We start from the raw sequence: 22,530 nt of genomic DNA, 5'->3' as shown, positions 1-22,530 counted from the left end.
GGGAGAGGGAGAGGGAGACGCACACGCACACGCACACGCACACGCACACGCACACGCACACGCACACGCACACGCACACGCACACGCACACGCACACGCACACGCACACGCACATCCTGCTAACTTCCCAGGCTCTCTCTGACTGTGCTGCTGAGGCCTTCTTGTATAGCAGGTGGCTGGGGTTAATTGACCAATTAGTGTCAATTAACCACAGTCACCTGCAGTCCATGCGCAGCCAGGGAGAGATCATTAACCCCCTCCCTGCCACAGGTTCATATTGCTGTCTGCTGTCACATACGACTGAGATCACTGTGTGAGATGCTGTGCTTAGTTCAGAGAATGTGTATTTTATTTTGTATTTGTGCAGCATTATCACAGAGAGTACACAGGGTCTTCACATCCCACAGAAATAACAATAATATTAATAACACTAATTTAAATGAAACGTATTTCATTGGGAGAAGAATGTCTACATGAGCTGTAACTACTGAACTACTGTGTAACAGCAGACTATTTCCTATTCAAGTTCCGAGCTTTTTAAATTGACCCGTCGGTGTTTAACTCTGTCCTGCCGGCGTGAAGGATTCCAGTTCCGAGACGTGTCGCCGCCGCGTGGGAAGCCGGGCTGGAACGATCCTCGGGCTCCGGGGGCGTCCTGGCCTGCGAAGACGAGGAAGTTCAGAGTGAGCCTCAACCAGAGGCCCTCTCGGTCCCCGCTGAGTAGGAGGGCTCCTTTTGCCGGTGAGTCAGCCGGCCTTTCTCCCTGCGTCCCTCAGCACAGACCAGGATGGGAGTTGGGGTCTGCTCTGGACCTGCCAATGCGACTGGGCCCTTAGCAGGAGCTCTCAGATGTGTGTAAACATCCTCCATCGCTCTGAGACAGAATCACTCCGCCCCGGCTCTTATCAATATGATCGTCAGTGGCTTGCAGGTATTTTTGATCCCCGTGCAGGTTTGAAGGTGCTTTTATTTTTCTGTGCCATTCCTCTCCCTGTTTTCCCAGTAGAACGGACAGCGAGTGCCAGTGCTGGTGGGAGCCGGAGCCAGTCTGGACCAGCGGATGCCCTGCCGCAGTACAGCTCCCTGAATGACCCTCATCTCTTCTATTACTATGCAAAGAAGTTTGGCCTTGATGTGGCTCCCAGACCCTCTCGGCTCGTATGTATTGCTAGATAGAACCAAAACATCACTAGATTAATTAATTCATTAATCGTGTTTATCAAGTGTTAGGCTTTAGCAAAGCATGGGCTAATTGATTAATTAAGGTCTGTTGCTGTACGTTCCATAGTAACCATAGAGCGCAGTAGGATTCTACTGTAGGGACCTGTAATGGAAATGGTAAAATAATAATCCAAATCCACTTACTAAGAACATAGGACAGTGTCCAATCGAGAGGAGGCCATTCGCCCCATCGTGCTCGTTTGGTGTCCATTAATAACTGGATAGGATCCTTGGATCACTTAGTCTGTTTTTGAATGTTCCCAAATTGTCTCTTCAGCCACATTGCTGGGGAGTTTGTTCAGATTGTGACGCCTCTTTTGTCCATGTCTGTTTGTCATTTGAATGATGTTTTGGAGCTGCACTTCATCACCCTCAGACACAATGGACACCCATGTTTGCACTGAACTTGATGGAAGTGGACTGAATATTATTCCACATCCTACACCATTTGCCCTGGTCCATGGCCACATAAGCGCCGTATGATGCTCAATTGGTCAGAATACACATGTGTTGCAGGTGTTTAGTGATTGATGATGGAGAGATGCCTACAAACCCAGCATCTCTCCAGGGTGTCCGAGCCCTGCTGTGAGGCAGCGTCTCTCCCAGAATGGGCCATTAACATCTCTGTCTTGCAGGCCAAGCCCCGTCATAGCGCTTCCCGCCAGGGCTCCAGCACCGGGTCGGCCGGGGGGGACAGAGTCCTGTACAGGGTGACGGTGACGACCGGGCAGCAGAGACACGCCGGCACAGATGCCAGGGTATGAGAGCACCAGGGTCAGCATGAAGCTCTCTCTGATCATTACCTTTCCCAAGTGGAAATCTGGTGCATATGGTGCCATTGTTTTATGTTTATTGGCACCAATGCGTCTTTCATGATTATTATTATAGTAGTAGTATGTAGCAATCTGAGGTCGGAGTACCTTACCCAGGATTCAAACCGCACACCACCGGGCACCTCCAAGCACTCCGCACCACAGCGGCTCCAGCGCAGTACAGTGTTAAGCCTTCTACACCAAGAGACTGGGTCTCTCACCATGGGAGGCTTAACACTGTACTACTTTTACTGAGGGGTTACGTCACTTTGTAACGGGCTCATTATAAACCGAATGAGCCCCATTACAAGTAGTATAGTAGATGCCTTTATCCAACGCAACATACATGGTTTTATAAACACTAGCATGCAATTTGCTACACCTACACACATTACTTTAGTTATTAGTCAGGGCAGAAGTATGAGTAATAGTGGCATTAATGCAGCTCTCCTGCAGTGAATGAATTCCACTTCTCGCTCTTTGACAACGTGTGGATTTCCTTTCAGGTATTTATCCGAATGAAAGGCTCCAAAGGGAAGCTGAACAAGAAAAGGCTTTTTAAGCAGTCTGGCTCCAACCAGTCCAGCCAGACCAGCTCCTTCCAGTTCAGCCCAGGATCCTGCCACATCTTCAAGCTGTACGGGCCTGAAATTGGAGATGTTAAGAGCATATTTCTGGAGGTAATCAAGTAAATAATTGATTTGTCTGTCAGATATTCAAGCCCACTGTATGGCTGGCTATGGTTTTCAATTAATGGAGCTGCTTCTCGCTACCCAGACAGACTCAGGGCGGCACTGTTTCTCACTGGACTGTCGCCCTGCGCTGCACTGTTGGGCTCGGTACTGATTCATTAGCTGTCCAGTGTCCAGTGAGTGTAGTGATTATTGATTCAATGGCAATTCCAGTAACAGTCTATTCATGTGTTATATTAATAGATAATCTGATATTTCCTGAGGGGAATTTGTACACTAAATGAATGGGCTGCAGTTTGATTACTCTGTGGTTGAGGAGTTGGTAAAACGTGCATTACCACAGTCTCATTATGTCTGTAACGTGTGTATCTCCGTCTCTGTGGCTCTGCCCACAGCACGATGGCCTGCAGAAGGAGCAGGCATGGTTTGTGGACGAGATCACCGTCACCAACACAGCCAGGGACAAGAGCTGGAGTTTCCCGTGCCACAGCTGGCTCTCGCTGTTTCACTCCGACTGCCAGCTGGGCCGCACTTTCACCCCGGTTCCCAGTGGAGAGCTGCCACTGGTGCCCAGCGCCCAGCACAGCGACACAGGTCAGCCCAGCGCAAACACACACACACACATCCAGCACACACACAGGCTCACACACAGACACTCACGTCCTGCACACACACACACACACTCTTCTCAGCCCACACTTTCCATACCATGAACTTTTACCGTGCCGTACTGCATTCAGTGTTCACACGGGCCAGCACTGCGCTCTCCAGTTTAGTTTCCATTCCCTCCATTTCTGTTTTTCATCTCTGGTTTGATTCAAGGTGGCAGTTGCATGTGTGTAAATCTGTGCACAACTGTAGCTCTTTTGCATAAATGCGCCCCATCTCCTCGCACTCCTGTGGTTCCTGTGCGTCTCTCTGTGCACGTCACTGCACTTCACAGTGATGAGAGCTCTAAGTGCATTGCTGTAAAGGCCTTTGAAGTCATAATAAATGAAAGTGAATAAAAGGCTTTTCCTGTTTCCTTCTGTGTGTAATTTAGCTTTTTTGTGCTTTACTCCACTCTTCCACTGCTCCTGTGCAAGCTGTTTTTACACCACCCTACACCATGGTGACCTACTTTCTCCTGGCACGGACTGCTGTGTTTTATTGATACTAATGGAGAGTGATTTCACCTCTTAACGCAACCATTTTATTTTGGTCTCCCAGTGCCTCAGTGTTTATAACCAGCCCAGGGTGCATTGGCACAGGGAAAATAACACCTACATTTTAAAATCCGACTATGCCACTCTCATTTGTACGGAGTCAGACAACTCGTTCCGCACCCTCCTTGCACAGGACATTTGGATCACACCAACAGGACACAAAGTTCAATCAATGTATAATTTTCACAGAAAGCTGATCCTTAAAAAGAATCACAATATATTGAGGGACGATTACTGAAAACTATAACCGGTTTACAAATGCCTTTACTGGCCCGGGCCATAACTATAAATCCCCTACCCTACTCTAAACAAAAATAGAAGAGAAAATAAGGATCCTAACTAAAAACCCTAAAATACTGAACTAAAACTATTCCCTCCATCATACATAAAGTGACCGTGCACAATACCCCTGGGCTTGTCCCCACATACAGCAACACCACGCACTACCACCACTAGGAAAGCGTGATACCGGGGCTCTGTGGGATTTCCTCTTCGCAAGCCGATTACGTCTTTACCTCGTCTGTTGTCTCGCCCAGATGTCTCCCAACCAGATGGCGCTTTCACCACTACAGGCGAGTGCCTCCGCTTGGTGCCGCTTTGCCACAACCTCCCGTCTCAACCTAGTCCCATGCACCGTGCTCTGTTGCCTTCGCCCTGGCTCCAGTCCAGTCCAGTCCAGTCCAACCTTGCTGCCCGCTGGAGGCAGCGCTCTCGGCTGGGGGTCTCTAGGCACAGAGGGCAGAGGCAATGCGATCCCAGGGTCTGGGACTCCTTCCCCCTGCCTGTCTGGGGCACCCGAGCGGATAGTCAGGGATTCGGGAGCCCTGGGGCTGCCCATCTTCCCCCCGCACTGCCACAAGCTCACACGCGGACGGTCAGGGCACGCACCCACCTTTGCTCTCCCGTCTTCCATCCACTTGGCTCCCAGATGGGGCACCTGGTCCCTCACCCTCTTCTTTGGTCGCCTCTCTTCTCTGCCCTCACCTCATGTGCTGCCCAGCCCAGCCACCACCTCCCACTGTGCCATTGCGCTGCCATTGTGCTACTGCTGTGCATTTCTTCATCTGTCTGTTCCTTTCTGTGCTCTTGTCTCTCCGATCTGCTCTCTTCTCTGCTGGACCAACCAGCCTTTATCCACCTGGGGGTCAGGACGCGGTTGAAGAATTCCAGAGACGTGTGCGGTTTGTCCCAAAGGAGGGCAGGCGATTGGCTGGGTAATAAGCAATAACACACATGCAAATAATAAAGCAATTAAGCAATTGAGTGAAAAGTAATTAAACAAACAAACCAAGTGTAAAGTGAGTAATTGATTAAATACATAAAGAAACAAAAATGTATATTAATGTGAAAAATTGAAAATAAATACAGAAATAATAAAATAGTGAAAAACCCGGCTGTCACCATCTGTGACACTTTCACAGAAATACTCTAGATTCTCATGTCAGTTTTTAATGGTGCATCCCCAGTCTGCTACTGCAACACAATGATATAAAATTTGTGGCAGGAAAGGCCAAAGTAATCTTCAGAACGTAAACCGGCACAGAAGGGTTCGATGTTTTATTTTGCTGGTGGCGTTTGACTTTAAATCGAGTTTCTGAGTGGCTTTCTTTCCAGCTGGAGATCCTCTGTGAGGGCTGGGCTCTGAAACCTGAAACCCTTCTCCAGTGTAGCACTTGACTAGAACTCAATTGTGACTGACCTTTAATCTCAAGAAAAGCGACACCTCTCGGAAACTAATTGTTCGCCAGCTCTTTGTCTCGCCTGCTTGCCGTGGCTGCCCGTCTTGGGATTTCCATCCCCAAGGTTCTTACATCACTCCCTCGTTGTGGGACAGATAGATTCAATCTGAACATTTTAAATGGATTTCCTTAGCACAGTTATAGGGGAACATGTATAATGTTACGGAAGGTGTTTATTTATAGATCAGCCTCTTCACTATAATCTCAGTCAAGCATTGCTGGTTCAGGACCGGAAATCTGTGTGTTTATGAGATGGGGCTGGGGTGTAAAAATAGAGGCTCCAGTCCAGCAGGGTTCACAGTGCTGGTCTCTGTGAATCATCAGCACCTTGGGATCTGGGGATGTTTTTAAGTTGTTCTAGTCATGCCAGCGTGGGGCTCCGGTGTAATAAAACCCTGAAGACACCTGCAGGACCACCGCTGTGCAGCCCTGCAATCTCATCCATTCATAGCTCTCCATCACAGACCACCAAACGCCAGAGCACAGTCGCCACAAGATCAAGGCTTTAGAAGACAGTGTGCTGTCAGATGCCACTCTAGCGTTGCACAGAGATGTATAGTTATTATTATTATTATTATTATTATTATTATTATTTCTTGGCAGATGCCCTAACCCAGGGCGACTTACAACATAAGTGCAAAACAAAGTGCAAAAATACAGTTCAGTACAAGGCATCAATCATTACAAATTCAATTTAACTAAAACATATTAATTCAATATACATTTTACAAATTCCAATTTCCAATTTACACAAGTACAGTAAGTGAGGTCCTACATCCTGGACGGAAAAGCGCTGTCAAGATGTAGGGTCACAGTCAAGGGCTACGGGAAAGGGAGCAAGGAAAACAATCAAAAGCACAAGGAGCATAGTAAAACTGTGCTATCTAGCAGGGATAAACGGACTAATATTACAAGTACAGTTCTCCCCCGGTCCTGCCTGGGATCCCTCACAGAGCAGCTCGTGGGCGGCTGCAGGACTCTAGACGAGCAGAAAACAAAACAAACAAGAGCCCAGCCAGCAATGATATTGGAAGTGATATACAAGAGTCTAATCCTTCCAGTGGACAATTGAATAGAAAAGCGATCAGATCCGGATCTTTGATTTGTCAACCACTACTTGCCAGCTTTTAGGATTATTTTACACCGTTACGTCACCGCAAAGAACAAAACAAAAGCCCACACCTTGCTTCAGCTGGGACCCGGGCAGGATGACATTTGATTGATGTCTGACAGCGGAGGATAATAAGTGGAAAATGTGACTCCTGATGACATGGGATCCCTCAGGGGCGTTGAGTTACAGAAAGGGTCTTCCTGCGAGGAGTTAAACCAATACCAATCATGTCACTGTGCTGTTTGATTGTCACTACAACTTGATACTTGGCTCTATAAATAGGTATCTTTCATGCGGAGGCTTGGCGAACCCTAATGCTGCTTTACGCTTTTATTTATACAATTTGTGGTCCCCAAAGACCCTGCATTACAATCGGTTAAACCCCAATTAGGCTTATGAGTAGGATTTTCATGTCACTTAAACTTCCTGGACCATCGTATTCCTGTCTTGTATCCCAGCGTTTCATTGGACTTGCGTTGCCTCCTGCACAGGTCACGTCCCCATTCGGTGTTGTTTGTTTTTTGTACAGTTTCTTCTTTGTCCTTTTAGTTTCAGTTCACTTTACACTCCCTCACAGACTCATCTTTATTTAAAAAGACCTGCTTACAGGCCAAGGCTCTTGAGAGGGTGATGTTACCTGTGGCAGCGAGAACGGCGTGTGCTGCTGCTCGTCCAGGTTGTGTCTCCTGGCTCCCGTGTGGGGAGGTATCTACGTCACAAACGGGAGTATCCCCGTGGCCAGAGCAGACTTTAAGACAGTCCTGTCAGGGAGAGTGCCCGAGCAGTTAAGAAAGCTGAACTCGGGAGGAAGATGTGGTGGCGCAGGAGGCTGAAGACGAATGACTCTCAGACGGGTATGTGGGACACTCATTCACAGCGTTGAGTTTGTGGTATTGACATAATAAAAAAGGATTTGTTCTCAGTAAAGGCAATTAGATAAGTCTCTGACAGGAGGGTGGGAGAGCGTCTCAGGCAGCCGGTTTGGTTGTAAATTCTGTGAGTCAAACACTGATCGCATCCAGGGAGGCAGATAGGAATTTAAAAAAGCTGAGTGACCTATTTCTCCTGGCAGGTTGTGTTGAGCAGTGGGAGAGGAACGTCAGTGGGTGTAGAGAGAGGGCACAGATCTGTACACAGACCCCAGGTGGCATATTCTGAAATGTTAAAAGAACAGAAAATGTATATTGACTGCTGTAAAGAGGAAATAAAGTGAAATAGTTGAATAAACAATGATGTACATTGACAATTCACTCAGACTCGCCTGCGGTAAGATTGAGATCAGTTTTTGACACTGCTTTAACTTTTTCATTGCCTGTGTATGTGTGAATAAAAGATTGTTTTGTTTGCTTGTTGAATAGAAGCAGCTGAACACGTGCATTTGTTGTGCGATGTGAGGCGCTGAGACCTGGGTTTGTATTCCTTCCTGGAAGGCATCCAGTGGTGTCTCAACGTGTTTAACCAAATGCACAAGAATGACTTGACCTCCTTTTCATTTTTTTCATGTCATTTTAAATAATCTTAGGTTGTAGCACAATCTAGTTCACATTGCCATTTTCATGGATCACAGATTTGTACTCACAAGGTGGAAGGGAATGTCATCTGTTACTAGATTATAAAAATACTATTAATTACAATGTATTCCTCAATAGCGATTCCCTTCTTTATAATTATATAAACCTGTTTTAATACAATATTTTAGCAGTTAGAAGTTTGGTACATATAAATTCCTGTAGAACCTGCTGTTTTGTCTGCACAGTGAAAATGTGAACCAAATTCATTGCTATGGTGTGGGCTTGTAGTTTGAACTACTGTGATACTGGAAAATAATGTTAACATTTTCATGGCACATGCGATGTGATCTATGATGAGCATCTGATTTCAAAATCACACTCAGAAAGCACGCTGGTGATGTCCTGTCTGATCTGTACTGATTAGATGTTGGTCTTGGTTTAATTAAATATTCAATATAAGGACAATCTTGATAAAATGGATAAAGCGGGAGGCAATAACTGCAGTTATATGGATCTCGAGTCTCCAGTTCTGGCCGAGGCATTGCTGCCATGGCTCTTCAAACTGTGCAGCTGTTTGACAAGTTTAGTCGTCGCAGGCTTATTTAAAACTGGATGTATAGCCAGCAAATGTAATGCATATAATACAAACGTTTCTGTAAGTTATAGGAAAATAGCTGCCTTCATGGATTAGGTTAATGCCAGTAAAGCAGAGGGTCATTCTGTGATCTGTGTGTTCGGTGCAGAGATTATACTTCAGCACCAATCACTGAGGTTCAGAAATATTGATGAATCTTCTCCCTTCTGAGTCCACTCTCATTCTTGGCCGGTTCCTGTGCTCTAATTTGACATTTGAGCTTATAAGATCTGTCTGGCTGATACAAATGCGGCTGCGCTGCGACGCACCACGCCGCTCCGCTCTGCTACCCAAAAGAGCTGCAATAGAGAATCAAATGCCTGCGTTATCAGCTCTGCCTCCCAGGCCGGGATGGAAACGCCGCAAAGATAGACAGAGAGACAGATGGAGAGATGCAGAGACGCATTCGAACCCTTGGCCGCCCTGCGCGCAAGGGTTGTGGTGGTTCAGTCTGTAACACATGACGCATCACGGCTGCATTGAGATATATTTTATCTGTATGTTTAGCCTTGTATAGGTTTACTATACTATTGTTACACTCTTTACTCTGGTTTTACCACAGTTTTATAATTGGTTCCTATGGGTCCAACATGCACTCGCTGTTCTTTAGAACCTGAGCCAGAGGACTGCAGGGCCACAGCACGATCCATTATTCTTAGGCATGTTTATTATAGTACATTGTGCTGTGCTCATTGTTAGCTTTTGTGTTTTTGACTTGCTGTCTGGGATCTAAAAGTGTCTGACATTATTCTTTCTGCCAGTGGGAAGGTCCCGGTCTATTGTTTGTTTGTTTTGTATTTTACGTTAGGCGGTAAACCTTGTTTATTCATTTCCATTCGGTGTCAAGTAGCAGTAATAATGGTAATGAATTCATCTAGCTAATTTAACTACTGCTGACTCTCCAGTGTATTAGGTTGCTAGCGACTTCTGTCCTTGGAGTCTCCTGCCCCGGTTTCACTCGGCTCGAGCAACGAAGCTGAAACAGATCCTTATTTATGCCAGGTGGGACCCTTTCTTTTAACTCAATCCAGTTCACATTTCGATTGCATTGATGGACACTGTTACAGAGGATCAATTACTAAATGAGCTAAATTAAGATTAAAGGCAGAAACCCCATGTACAGTTAGGTCCATAAATATTTGGACAGTTGTCATCATGTTGGCTCTGTACACCACCACAATGGATTTGAAAGGAGACAAGATGTGCTTTGTAGACTTTCATCTTTAATTTGAGGGTAGTTACATCCAAATTGGTTGAACGGTGTAGGAATTACACCAATTTTTATATGTGGTCCACACAATTTTAGGATTTGTATTTGGACAAACTAACATAATAATGAATTAAATTGTGAGTTTCAATACTTGGTTGCAAATCCTTTGCAGTCAATGACTGCCTGAAGTCTGAACCCATAGACATCACCAGATGCTGGGTTTCTTCCCTGGTGATGCTCTGCCAGGCCTGCACTGCAGCTGTCTTTAGTTCCTGCTTGTTCTTGGGGTGTTTTGCCTTTAATTTTGCCTTAGAAATCAAAATAACCAACCAGAGAGATAGCAAAAGCATTAAGTGTGGTCAAATCAACTCTTTGGTACATTCTTAAAAAGAAAGAACGCACTGGTAAGCTCAGGAACACCAAAAGGCCCAGAAGACCACGGGCAACAACTGTGGTGGATGACAGAATAATTATTTCCCTAGTGAAGAAAAACCCCTTCACAACAGTTGGACAGATCAAGAACACCCTCCAGGAGGTAGGCGCATCTGTGTCAAAGTCAACAATCAAGAGAAGAGTTCACCAGAGTAAATACAGAGGGTTTACCACAAGATGGAAACAGGAAACAGGAAGACCAGATTAGAGTTTGTCAAAAAACATCTAAAGACCCCTATACAGTTCTGGAACAACATCCTATGGGCAGATGAGACAAAGATCAATTTGTACCAGAATGATGGGAAGAGAAGAGTATGGAGAAGGGAAGGAGCTGCTCATGATCCAAAGCAGACCAGCTCATCCATGAAGCATGTTATGGCATGGGCATGTATGGCTGCCCAGGGAACTGGTTCCCTTGTATTTACTGATGATGTGACTGCTGACAAAAGCAGCAGGATGAATTCTGAAGTGTTTAGGGCGATATTATCTGCTCAGATTCAGCCAAAACTCATTGGACGGTGCTTCACAGTGCAGATGGACAATGACTCGAAGCATACTGCGAAAGCAACCCAAGACTTTTTTAAGGTAAAAACGTGGAATGTTCTGCAATGGCAAAGTCAACCACCTAACCTGAATCCGACTGAGCAGCATTTCACTTGCTGAAGGCAAAACTGAAGGCAAAACGACCCAAGAATGAGCAGGAACTAAAGACACTGCAGTGCAGGCCTGACAGAGCATCACCAGGGAAGAAACTGGTGATGTCTATGGGTTCCAGACTTCAGGCAGTCATTGACTGCTACACCATTCACCCAGTTTGGATGTAACTACCCTCAAATTAAAGATGAAAGTCTGTACTTAAAGCACATATTGATTGTCTCCTTTCAAATCCATTGTGGTGGTGTACAGAGCCAAAATAATGACAATTGTGTCACTGTCCAAATATTTATGGACCTAACTGTATTTACACTCTCGAACTCAGGCTTTCCCACCCTGATCCTGCAGAGCCCTGGTGTCGGCTGTTTTTCCTTCCCTCTGAACTGGTGGATTGAATGAAGTAGCAGATATACAACAAAAACGCTAATAACAAGGGAGGTGTTTATTTCAAGTTGCTCATGAACCCCTGACACAGACAGTGATGGCCAATGTTCTGTCCCTTTGGAACTGATTATTTATTATTGGGATCGGTTTCTTGCAATGAAGTCTTAATGCCCCAGGGCAGCATTCTCTCCTCCTTCAGAAGCTTTATTAATCTTTTAATTGTCACTCATAATAACAGTAGCTTTGCCTGTTAAACTGCGGTGGTTTACATATTTCTTATGGAGTTAAAAATCCATCCACCCATCCATCTTCGAAACCATTTATCCTGGTGAGGGTCACGGGGAAGCTGGAGCCAACCCCGGCAGACATAGGGCGCAAGGCAGGAATACACCCAGGATGGGACGCCAGTCCACTGCTGGGCAAGAGTTGAAAATGATAGATGTCATTAAAACAGTGCTGAAGGAAGCTGACTGTTCGGATGGAGAACGCAGCCCTGAAGACAGTAATGGACACGAAGCTGTGTTGGTCCCCTTGGCTGTTCACAGATTAAAATTAAACCTGCAGACAGTGAAGCATGAAAAGTGTGTTACCCATATAGAGCAATGCGTTCCCTCTCCTCTGTGCGTTATAGTGCATGCTTTCCTTTCCTTTTAATAAAACAGGAAACCACTTTCATGTTGTCCCTCTGGCAGAGTCCTGCCTGGTGCTGGTGAGTTTTTGTCCTTTTGGCACAGCTGTGGATCTCACCTGCTCTGATTTGTCCGTGGTGGTCCTGTGCAGGATTTCTCCATGTGTGTCGCTCCACAAGGCTGACCTGATGCACATGTTGGATTGTGAATTGCACTGAAGTACAGATACTTTCCTGAAGGCACCAGAGCCTCTCGGGCCAAGAGTGACTGATGTTCTGCTGCTTGAGGATCAGAGCTGTGGAATAGTCTTTGTTTTTAGGGCACCCCATGTTGTGTCGGGTATGTCGTGGTGTTTAATTAAACTCTGTCCACACCCAACAGGGAGGGTCACGTAATGCGCTGGCAGGTCTTCACGGAAGCCACCATGGATTAGATCTTCTAAAACAAAGAACCTGAAACCCTAATTGCAGTAACAAACAGATCATATTGCTTCAAGTTGCTTTTTTTCCCTTTTAATTTTATTTGCATTTCAAAGGATGTGTTTGTATTGGATTTCTAGGTAACCTGAACCCCGGTTGACTTAAATACATCAGGTTTCTAGAAACATGCTGGACATGCTGTATACGTTAACACAACACAAGCTTCTCATCACACATTCATTATCTGTTAGCAATGCACAGGTTTTTCTAAATGTTTTGTTTCTCTTTTTGGTTGGTTTTGATGTGGTTTTATGTAAATATGAGTTCCTGAGGAATCAAAAACATTTTTTCTGAAAAGCCATGAATTAAAAATGTATTTCAAATGCTGGGAGGTCAGTGCGTCTTTCGGGCACGAGTCTCCCTTGACAGCACCCTTGTAGTTCAGTGCCCACGTGCCTATGTGGGGACTTGATTCAAGTCTTCAAAATCATGAAAGGCATTGCTCACATCAAACTAGAGGAGTTTTTCCAAATCAGCAGGGACACACGCACCCGGGGACACAAATGGAAATTGGGCTTCAAGGCTTTTGAGATGGAAAACAGGAGACACTTCTTCACACAGAGAGGCGTCACTTTCTTATGTTCAAAATCTTCAAATTGTTCTCAACAGAAAAGTACAGAAATATATTGCGTCATTTTAAATGTATTTCTTCAGATGCTGACATGTTTTTATGTGTGGATTAGTTCCCTGAATCATAAACCTAGAAAGGCAATGACAAGGTAACAGAACTCCTTTATGAAGTCCTTTATCAGACATCTTTGTCCAGGGTATCTGCATGGAGTGCCGTCCGTGTAAAACAAAACATATAACTTAATCATAATGAACCATCGCTGGTTCTGCCGTGTAATTTAAGCCCAGGTAGGAGCCATTCGCCCCAGAGTCCTGCAGCCCTCTCCGAGGCAGTGTTTCTGCATGAAAAGATGCTGTGACTTAAATACACTGGGGTGAATCCGAGCTGGCGTAGGAGGTTCGAGCCACGTGAAGAATAATGAGACTGAGCTGAGTGGGCTGAGCGATTGAAAGGGAAAATTCCCAGGAAGAAACTGTAACCAAGTCCCCAAACTGATAACTGAATTATCAAGACACAGATACAACAGTCTTTTCATAAAACTCCCAGAGGTAACTTGAAGGCAGGAGTTATACTTTTGTAAATCAAGGTATTTTATTTAGCTTGAAGTTGTTGAGATGCATGTAGTTGTCTCAGCTCAGCCCTGAAGACTCTGGGATGGTCTGGCTGATGTTTAACAGTAGGTGTCAGCATGTTCAAACACTTCTCACTCCGTGTATAATTAGTGCACAGCGAATGTGTTTGTGACATTCGATCCAGTCTGCACTAACAGATCACATACATGTAGATGTGCCTGAGTGCATTGCGGCTTCACGGTCCAGTCATGAAAACGTTTCTATTGATAGTTTTAGTTTGTGATATCGTTATCCTGAGATAGTTTCCAGCCCCAAACATGTACAAATTGAACACAAATCCTTTTCAGCACATTAGTCTGTGGGAAAAGCATCTGATCTGAAACTGAATATTGACAGTACCCACCACCAGGTTTACCTGCACAATATTTACATTCTTTTAACTGCTGAAAGAGTGATCATGCTTCGCCAGCAGATAAAATCTTGTGTTTGGGAACAAAGTGCACAGCAGGGCTGCTTCAATCTGAAACCCGCGAACGCCGGTTTGTGAGTGGAGCGGATAAACAGGATGGAGACCCAGTGCCCGTCCTTCCTCAGACACATCCAGCAGCAGAGATGTCAATTGGTGTGGAGACTGGTCATTGTTTTCGTGTTATCTGGACTGGTCAGAATATGCAGGTAAAACTGAGACATCCCTGGTCTGTAAAGCGATCCTGGCGCCATTAATAATGGAAGGCTCCGCAGCCTGTAAGATAAGTTAGCCTGGCAAGTCTCCTTTTTCACTCGGCTTTCTCTTCTGGTCACGTGACCCAGTGAGGCATAGTAATTTTTCATGAGGTCCCAGTCGGCTCCAGCAGCTACAGGAGGACAGAGAATGAGGCAGAAGCCCGGCCGCCCCAACCTGCCCTGCTACCCCCGCACTGCCGCCAGGGCCCGTGCGCGCCGCCGCGCTCCTTCCAGGCTGTCGGCACCTTCGGCGTCAGAGGTCAAATGAATCGTCTTACGCTGGAAACTGGGGAATCAGTTACGAAACTGAGAAAGAGCAAGAAGGCAAACGAGTAAGGAAATAAATAAAAGATGGCCCCGAAAAAGAAAAAAACGCAGCGAACGGAAGAAACCGAAGAAGAGGAGGACAACGTAGAAGAAACGCAGCCAAAGACGAAAGGGAGAAGTAAACCTGTTGCCAACGGAGAAGCCGCAGAGGGGAAGAAGAAGTCCAGGAGGGCTGAGGACTCGCAGAGCCCAGAAGCCGAGACCAGGACCAAGAGCAGCTCCCAGGAGTCCAACGGGAAGCTAAAGGAGAAGAAGAAGAAGACGCGATCTGAGGAGGAGGGCGAAGACGTCGGCACCAAGAGCCTCAAGGAGAAGAACAACAATGACACCAAGGCAAGCGACAAGAAGAAGAAAGCAAAGAAGCTGCTGGATGACGAAGAAGAAGTAGGAGCCGCAGAGGAGGACGAGGAGGAGGAGGAGAAGAAGAAGAAAAAGAAGAAAAAGTCATCCACCAGAGAGAAGGACGACATGGGGGCCAAAGAAAAGAAGTCCAAAGACGGCGGCAAGAAGCACAAGAAGAAGGAACCCGAGGAGGAGGAGGAGAGAGCGGAGGAGCTGGAGGAGGAGGAGGACGACTCCAAGAAGAAGAAGAAGGGCAAGAAAGCGAAGAAAGGCTCAACGCACAGTGACGAGGAGAAGACGGATAAGAAGAAAGGAAAGGGGAAAAAGACGAAGAAGCAGGTGGACTACAGCGAGATCTATGAGAACGAGCTGAAGAACTACCACACGGAGTCGTCGGATGGCTACGAGGACGAGTACCACAAGAAGAAAGGTAAAGCCTCCCTCCCTCGCTCGCTCTCTCTCTCGCTCTCTCTCTCTCTCTCGCTCCGGGCGTGCGAGCCTTGCCGTGCAGCCTCCTGTGTTCCACATGGGCGGCGCTGCACAAAGGCGCTCCGTGAATGGAGGCGCTGCAGCGAGGTCGAAAGCCAGCTGAAATCTGTGCGCCGTCGTTCCTCTGTGACGGACTTCATAAGCTGGTCGATATTCAACCATGAACTGTACGTGGTTTCATACAGCGCAAATATCATAGTTATAATTACAGTTCTAATGAGGACTGATGCATGTGAGAATGAGGTGTGTGTATATATATATAATACAGTTTTTCAATGATCTGTTTTTGTATATATTGTTTTTGTTTTTAATGCCTCAAAAAAGCAGTGTCATGAAATGGTTTAGAGGTGGGTGCTGCTGGGTTCCACACAGTTCTGTTCTTGTCATCTTCAATCTGAGGGACTCTTGGCGTGAAGCAAGATCCAGCCATTCGTCCCTGCAGTTCAAACATCTTCACATTGACAGGTTGGCGTGAATAATCAGGGATCCATCTGAAAGACAGTCAAGTAATAACACTCCTGTAAGTGATTTATTTAAAAGAGCAATACAGTGTTAATATCTTCATCTGATTGAAGTGCAAACAGACGTGTTGTTGTCATGCTCTGTGCGAGAGTTTCTGCTTGTCCTGTTTCATGGTTTAATATGTTGGCCGTATAGTTCATACAGGCAGTTATAGGAGTATCAGGCGCTCTTTCTTTTTCTGTTGCTATCTGTTCATATTTGCTTGTGTCCGCCTGCACTGCGGGGGTGTTGTGTTCGTGTCGGCCCTGTCCTGCTCTCTGATTCTGGCCAGGAAACCTCTCTGGCCTGCTCTCGCTTGCCTACACCACACGCTGAACTTGTGAACTCCAGAGCTAAAGCCACAGTTGACCCCTGGACCTCTCGGTTGACACCCTCTCCTTTGCCGGTCCTTTCGAGGGTTTAGTTTCCTCCTAACCCGGAGAAAACCCCTGATCATGGTTACGTTTTCCACAGTTAGACTTTCTGTGCAGCGGGTGGCCTGGGCGGCGAGTTTCGCAGGCGCTCTGTCTTGTGCGGGGGTGGGCTGGCGTTAACAATCGGCTGCTTTGTGGGGGTCTACAAAGACCTCGGCGTGCGCCCACTGAAGGGCTGTTGGGCTGATGGCACTGAATGTCAAACGGCAGAGCGGTCTCTGCATCCAGATGACTGCTGTGTTTTGTATAGGCATTTAATCAGAAAAAACAAGATATTTTGCTGTTAATACAATTAATGTCCCACTATTATTATTTTCATTAGTCTGTCTAATTAGTTTAATTATATGTGTTGTTGATTTCAATAATGCAAAGTATCGGCTTGTGTGCTTCGCCTGGCAAGTGTAAGTCGTTTAAAGCCACAAGCTCGTCTGCCTTTTCATTGTTTAGTGTGTCTTGTTAAATAAAATAGACAGCTTGCATTATTCATTTGCTCTGTACATCATACTGTGTTCAGCGCTGTCCTTGTTGACACGGGACACTTCCTGTAAACGTTATATTTACATTCCCACACGAATGCCAAGGCTAGAGAGCATTTTCCCCAGGTGTGTTCAATCTTTAACCTCAGGGAGGAACTGCAGGGATGTCAGATCTGTGAGGGTAATGAGAACGTGATCTTGAAATGATTTTTGCATAAACACATTATACGAGCCTGTGGTGACTGTTTATTAGGTTTTCCTCCGTTCACTCTGCCTGCCGTTCATGATCTGATTATCCATATACATGAAAACGCTTCATCGCGGTTTATAAAGAGATCTGTCCAGGCAGGCCGTTGTTCCATTGTTATTATTCCAAACTAATGTGTGACTGAATAAATATGTAAGCTGCTTCCTGGTGAACAGTTCTCTGTGTACAGTTTACATTCTCATCAAATTATACTTCAAGAAGATTAATCTTATCAGGTTTAATAATGTAGAGGAGGCTGTAACTGTGATAATGGTTGTTTAAATACTCCTGATAGAGTTATTTGTTCTCTATAAAGTTGCTCCGGTTATGTATTCTACAGAATCCATTAAATCAAATGAAGGAAGCTGGCTTTTCAATCGTTTTCATGAGACTTGACACGAAGACAGAAATATCCTTCTTAGTGGGCCAGTGAAGCATTCCCACGGGACCCAATATGTCTTTTCACAGCTGTCCTCTTTTTGGTATTTCCAGCAGTTTTTTACCGTGAAGGCTTGAAGATTTGCTACTGATTTGCAGTACCTTACTTTCCATTAATGTATTTTAACTTGTCAGTGTCCCAGCACCCTTTGAGTCTCTTTCTCCCTCTCTCCCTCTCTCCCTCTCTCCCTCCGCAGTGTATGAAGTGGTCACTGTGACCGGAGATGTGCGGGGAGCAGGAACCGATGCAAATGTGTTCGTCACTCTTTTCGGAGAGTTTGGGATCACTCCCAAAGTACATCTTGCAAGCAAGTGAGTGGGTTCGGTGAGCCAGGGATTCCCAAACCAGCCCTGGAGTACCCCCTGCCCTGCTGGCTCTTAATTGCTTAATTGAATCCTTATTTGAACGAATGCAATATATGGTTCAATAACGTAATTGAGCTCAGTTGGGACAAGAACCAGCAGGACAGGGGATAATCCAGGACCACTTTGGGAATCCCTGTGGTCGGCTGTTTGCTACTACAGGTATTTTAAAAGGCAGTTTTTCCTTGTGTGTAGAGATGCAAATATCTTTGAAAATATTCCTGTTTGTTGTTTAATGAAAATGCCTGTTTACATTTATATCAGCCCAGATTGACCATATAATGAATTGATAATGAGGCTAAGAAAAGTAATGTGAAAGTGCTAATGGTATTTTATAATGGTATGTGATGGAGGTAAGAGAATAGTGCTTGTGTGCTTTGTACACATGGTTGAATAATAATCATAATAATAATATAAAGTCATGCCAATTTACCTTTGCATTTCTCTCCAATTTTTCAGCACAGAAAAGAGGTATTCTTACATTGTTCTCCATGTGGTGGAAGAGAGTGGAGGAGCTGGTCAAGGATGATGTGGGAATGTTACCGTATATGAAACTGCATGATATTCTAGAGCCTTTTACCATGGGGGGGGCGTACACAAGTGCAGAGCCGCTGTTTCACTGCAGGAGAGCAGTCTGCAAATATGAGACTGAACACATAAAGAGATAGTGTGTGTGGTGACTTCATCACAGCCAGACTAGTGTCAGAGGGACAGACACATTAGCCATTACAGAAGGGGGAAGTAAGAGATTATTCTAAGGAATATAATACGAATATTAGTAATACTTCTACTAGGATTACTACTAATAATAATAAACCACAATATATTGCAAAGCATTTCGCTGTAGTGTAGAATTTTATCAGCGCACAGATAAAGTGATGCATTGATCTACTTCATAAAGGTGACCTAATTGGGATGTTTAAGTCCTAACCCGAGAACAGAGGTTTGATATACTGAGCAGTTTAGTGGTTTCACGAGGTCTCTGTGTCTGTACTGCAGTGTAATTAGTGAGGACCAGACACGCATGCTAATCAGCGACCAGAGCAAACATATGAAGATGTGTAAGAGCTCACAGACATGTCGGCACAGCGTACATTACAGCAGCGGTGATGATAAGGTCATCCTATATCCTCTACAGGAAGATATCGCTTCATTCGGGCTCCTGCGCTGTGTAACATGGTAAAAGGATAGGATAGCATGTATACCTGCACCAGTGAGGGACTCCTGTAATATACTACCGCTGTGTGGAAATTCATGGCATTTTAGATTTCGTTTTTTCATTTCAAGCAAATGGAAACAAGTCTCTAAATATGCTGCAGTTTCCACACAGTTTCCAGTGTGTTTCTGACCACGGAAGGGTCTGAACCAGCAGGTCATGCATGGCATTTTATACCTGCTCTCCATCTGGGCAGCTCGAGGACTAGAGGATAAAATGGCATGTGTACTCCTCCCGTCCGGCCGACAGCATTTTGAAAATACATGGATTTTTATACCAGTTTATCATATTCGCACAGAAACGGAGACAAAGATGCAAGAGACAATCCTCACGCTGATCTCTGAGTCAAATACAGAAATGACCCTGAATACATACATGTTTCATGTCTATGTTGATGTCAGAGGGACAGACACAGGCCTTGATGTCTGCATGAATATATATATATCTTAAATAATTGAAAGCGTCACTTTTTATCTTATGTGGGCAATGCTCTCAAGCTCACCCCCCTGTACAGAGCCATGTTTCAGTCAACATTAAGCACGAAGCCCTGCTTTGGTTGATTGTGTAGTCCTGGCTTTTTATTTTATTTTTATATCTCCAGCCTTTCGTTTAAAGGTGTTTTAAGGTCTGCTGCGAGTCTCAATGCTCGCCCTATAGTGGAGGGGCAACGCAGACCCCTCTTCAGAGTCCTCCTCCACAGTGTAATGCTGTCCAGGGGGAAAACAGTGGAGACTCTGTGCCAGTTTGTGAACAGCTATAGATATTTCACAACTCTGTTCATTTTAATTTATGAGAAGCACAGATTTGGACGTATGTTCATTCCATGATAAACAGTATAAAAATGGATGTATTTTGTTCGGATGGTACATTGATTGATTGTTTTTGAATGGCTTGGTTTTGTGAACTGGTAAGTGCCGACCTGCAGACTTGAATAGTGATAAAGGTAAGCTGTGATGGTTTATGTTTTTTAATTGTATTTGTTTCCAATGCATTCCCTCTGGACGGAGTCGCTCTGGTGACTTAAGAGAATGCAACATTTTGGAATTTAAATGTAACTTGACACAAACTGTGTCTAAGTCGCATTATTTCCAAAGTTTGCATGTGGTTTATGACACATTTTAATATTGTATGATGTATTTGTTTGCTGGGTTTTTTGTCTGTTTGTGGTTAATGTTTTTGTATATAATGGCCAGGTTCAATAATATAGTTTTAGTACAATGGCACTTCAGCTTAAAGCGATTTAATAAATAATGAGAAGTAATGCATTGTCATTCAGTAGGAGTTCAGTATTGTATTTCCTTGCGCCTACAAGACTGGGTTAGATAGCTGGGTGGGTGACAATAGCAGACTCATCCTCCATTGTCATGCCGGCGTATCTGTTTCTCGTAACGTCGGGGGGGATCCCCTTTTAAGAAGCGGGCAGCTCTGTGTGGCTCCGGCTATAGAATGGCTCGGACCTGTGCTGCCCCCGAGAGCGGCCCGGTGTAGTGTTCTCCCGGCGTCCACCCCCCACCGCGCCAGTGTGTGCCCTAGATATCCCCCCAGCGCCGGTGCATGGACAGGCGCTGTGCCTGGGCGCTGTCTGTCAATCTGATGTCTGTTTCTTTATCCCCCTGACAGGAGCAGGACAGCGTTCGAGAAGAACAAAACGGACGTGTTCAGAATCAAAACCAATAACGTGGGACAGATTAAAAAGTTGAGGTATCCTCCCCGAACACATCCATCTGTCCGCCTGAAATACAGGGCCGCTGTCTCCTCTCCTCTTCTCGTGTGCTTAGAACGGCTCTCCTCCACTTGAGATCTGGAGCCTGCGCTGGGCAATGAGGAGTGTTGATTTCAAACTCCTTTAACTTTTTTGGTCACAGACATCGGCGGAAATCGCCATGTCGTACCTCTGAACAGAGGGGCAGAAATATCAGATCAAATATCGCAGAAAGTCAGTTGATTCATAACAGAACAGCACTTCTCTCCAGCCGTGAGAAGCACATGACCACAGCGCTTTACCTTCACTATTCTTACTCCATTTGATTGCCATAATTAAGTTAATCTTCCCAAATGAGCAGACCCCCTTTCTCTACATGTGAGCTCATTTCCTGTTTGGCTGCCTTGACATGAACACCATCTGCTTGCATGTAGGTGATGCTCAGTGGTGTCCGCAAACAGGTCAGATACAACCTTCAATAACAGTCTGATTAAGGAAACTCTACCTGGACCAACATACAAACTTACATTTGTGGAGTATTGTAACACTACAGAGGTCATCGTTTTATATTATGATTATATAACCATATATACAGTGAGGGAAAAATGTATTTGATCCCCTGCTGATTTTCTACGTTTGCCCACTGACAAAGAAATGATCAGTCTATAATTTTAATGGTAGGTGTATTTTAACAGTGAGAGACAGAATAACAACAAAATAATCCAGAAAAACGCATTTCAAAAAAGTTATAAATTGATTTGCATGTTAATGAGGGAAATAAGTATTTGATCCCCTATCAATCAGCAAGATTTCTGGCTCCCAGGTGTCTTTTATACAGGTAACAAGCTGAGACTCTCTTAAAGGGAGATCTCCTAATCTCAGCTCGTTACTTGTATAAAAGACACCTGTCCACAGAAGCAAGCAATCAATCAGATTCCAAACTCTCCACCATGACCAAGACCAAAGAGCTGTCCAAGGATGTCAGGGACAAGATTGTAGACCTACACAAGGCTGGAATTGGCTACAAGACCATCGCCAAGCAGCTTGGTGAGAAGGTGACAACAGTCGGTGCAATTATTCGCAAATGGAAGAAACACAAAATAACTGTCAGTTTCCCTCGGTCTGGGGCTCCATGCAAGATCTCACCTCGTGGAGTTTCAATGATCATGAGAACGGTGAGGAATCAGCCCAGAACTACACAGGAGGACCTTGTTAATGATCTCAAAGCAGCTGGGACCATAGTAACCAAGAAAACAATTGGTAACACACTACGCCGTGAAGGAATGAAATCCTGCAGCGCCCGCAAGGTCCCCCTGCTCAAGAAAGCACGTGTACAGGCCCGTCTGAAGTTTGCCAATGAACATCTGAATGATTCAGAGGAGAACTGGGTGAAAGTGTTGTGGTCAGATGAGACCA

General features: G+C 45.2%; 1 protein-coding gene across 1 annotated transcript in view; it reads left to right on the top strand.

Annotated features, from left to right (window-relative positions):
• Positions 1–586: 586 nt before the first annotated feature.
• LOC136755175 (lipoxygenase homology domain-containing protein 1) overlaps positions 587–22,530 on the top strand; it is a 60,246-nt gene continuing 38,302 nt past the window's right edge. Inside the window, exons 1-7 of the mRNA XM_066711637.1 lie at positions 587–741; positions 1,007–1,158; positions 1,857–1,979; positions 2,540–2,713; positions 3,121–3,319; positions 18,031–18,145; positions 21,033–21,113. Coding sequence (XP_066567734.1) covers positions 2,552–2,713; positions 3,121–3,319; positions 18,031–18,145; positions 21,033–21,113 — 557 coding nt within the window. The 5' untranslated portion in view covers positions 587–741; positions 1,007–1,158; positions 1,857–1,979; positions 2,540–2,551. The remainder of the gene's footprint in view (positions 742–1,006; positions 1,159–1,856; positions 1,980–2,539; positions 2,714–3,120; positions 3,320–18,030; positions 18,146–21,032; positions 21,114–22,530) is intronic.

The sequence above is a fragment of the Amia ocellicauda genome, chromosome 8 (genome assembly GCF_036373705.1).
Source record: "Amia ocellicauda isolate fAmiCal2 chromosome 8, fAmiCal2.hap1, whole genome shotgun sequence".
NCBI lineage: Eukaryota > Metazoa > Chordata > Actinopteri > Amiiformes > Amiidae > Amia > Amia ocellicauda.
Note: the sequence above shows the minus strand (reverse complement) of the source record. Positions and strands in the feature narration are given on the sequence as shown.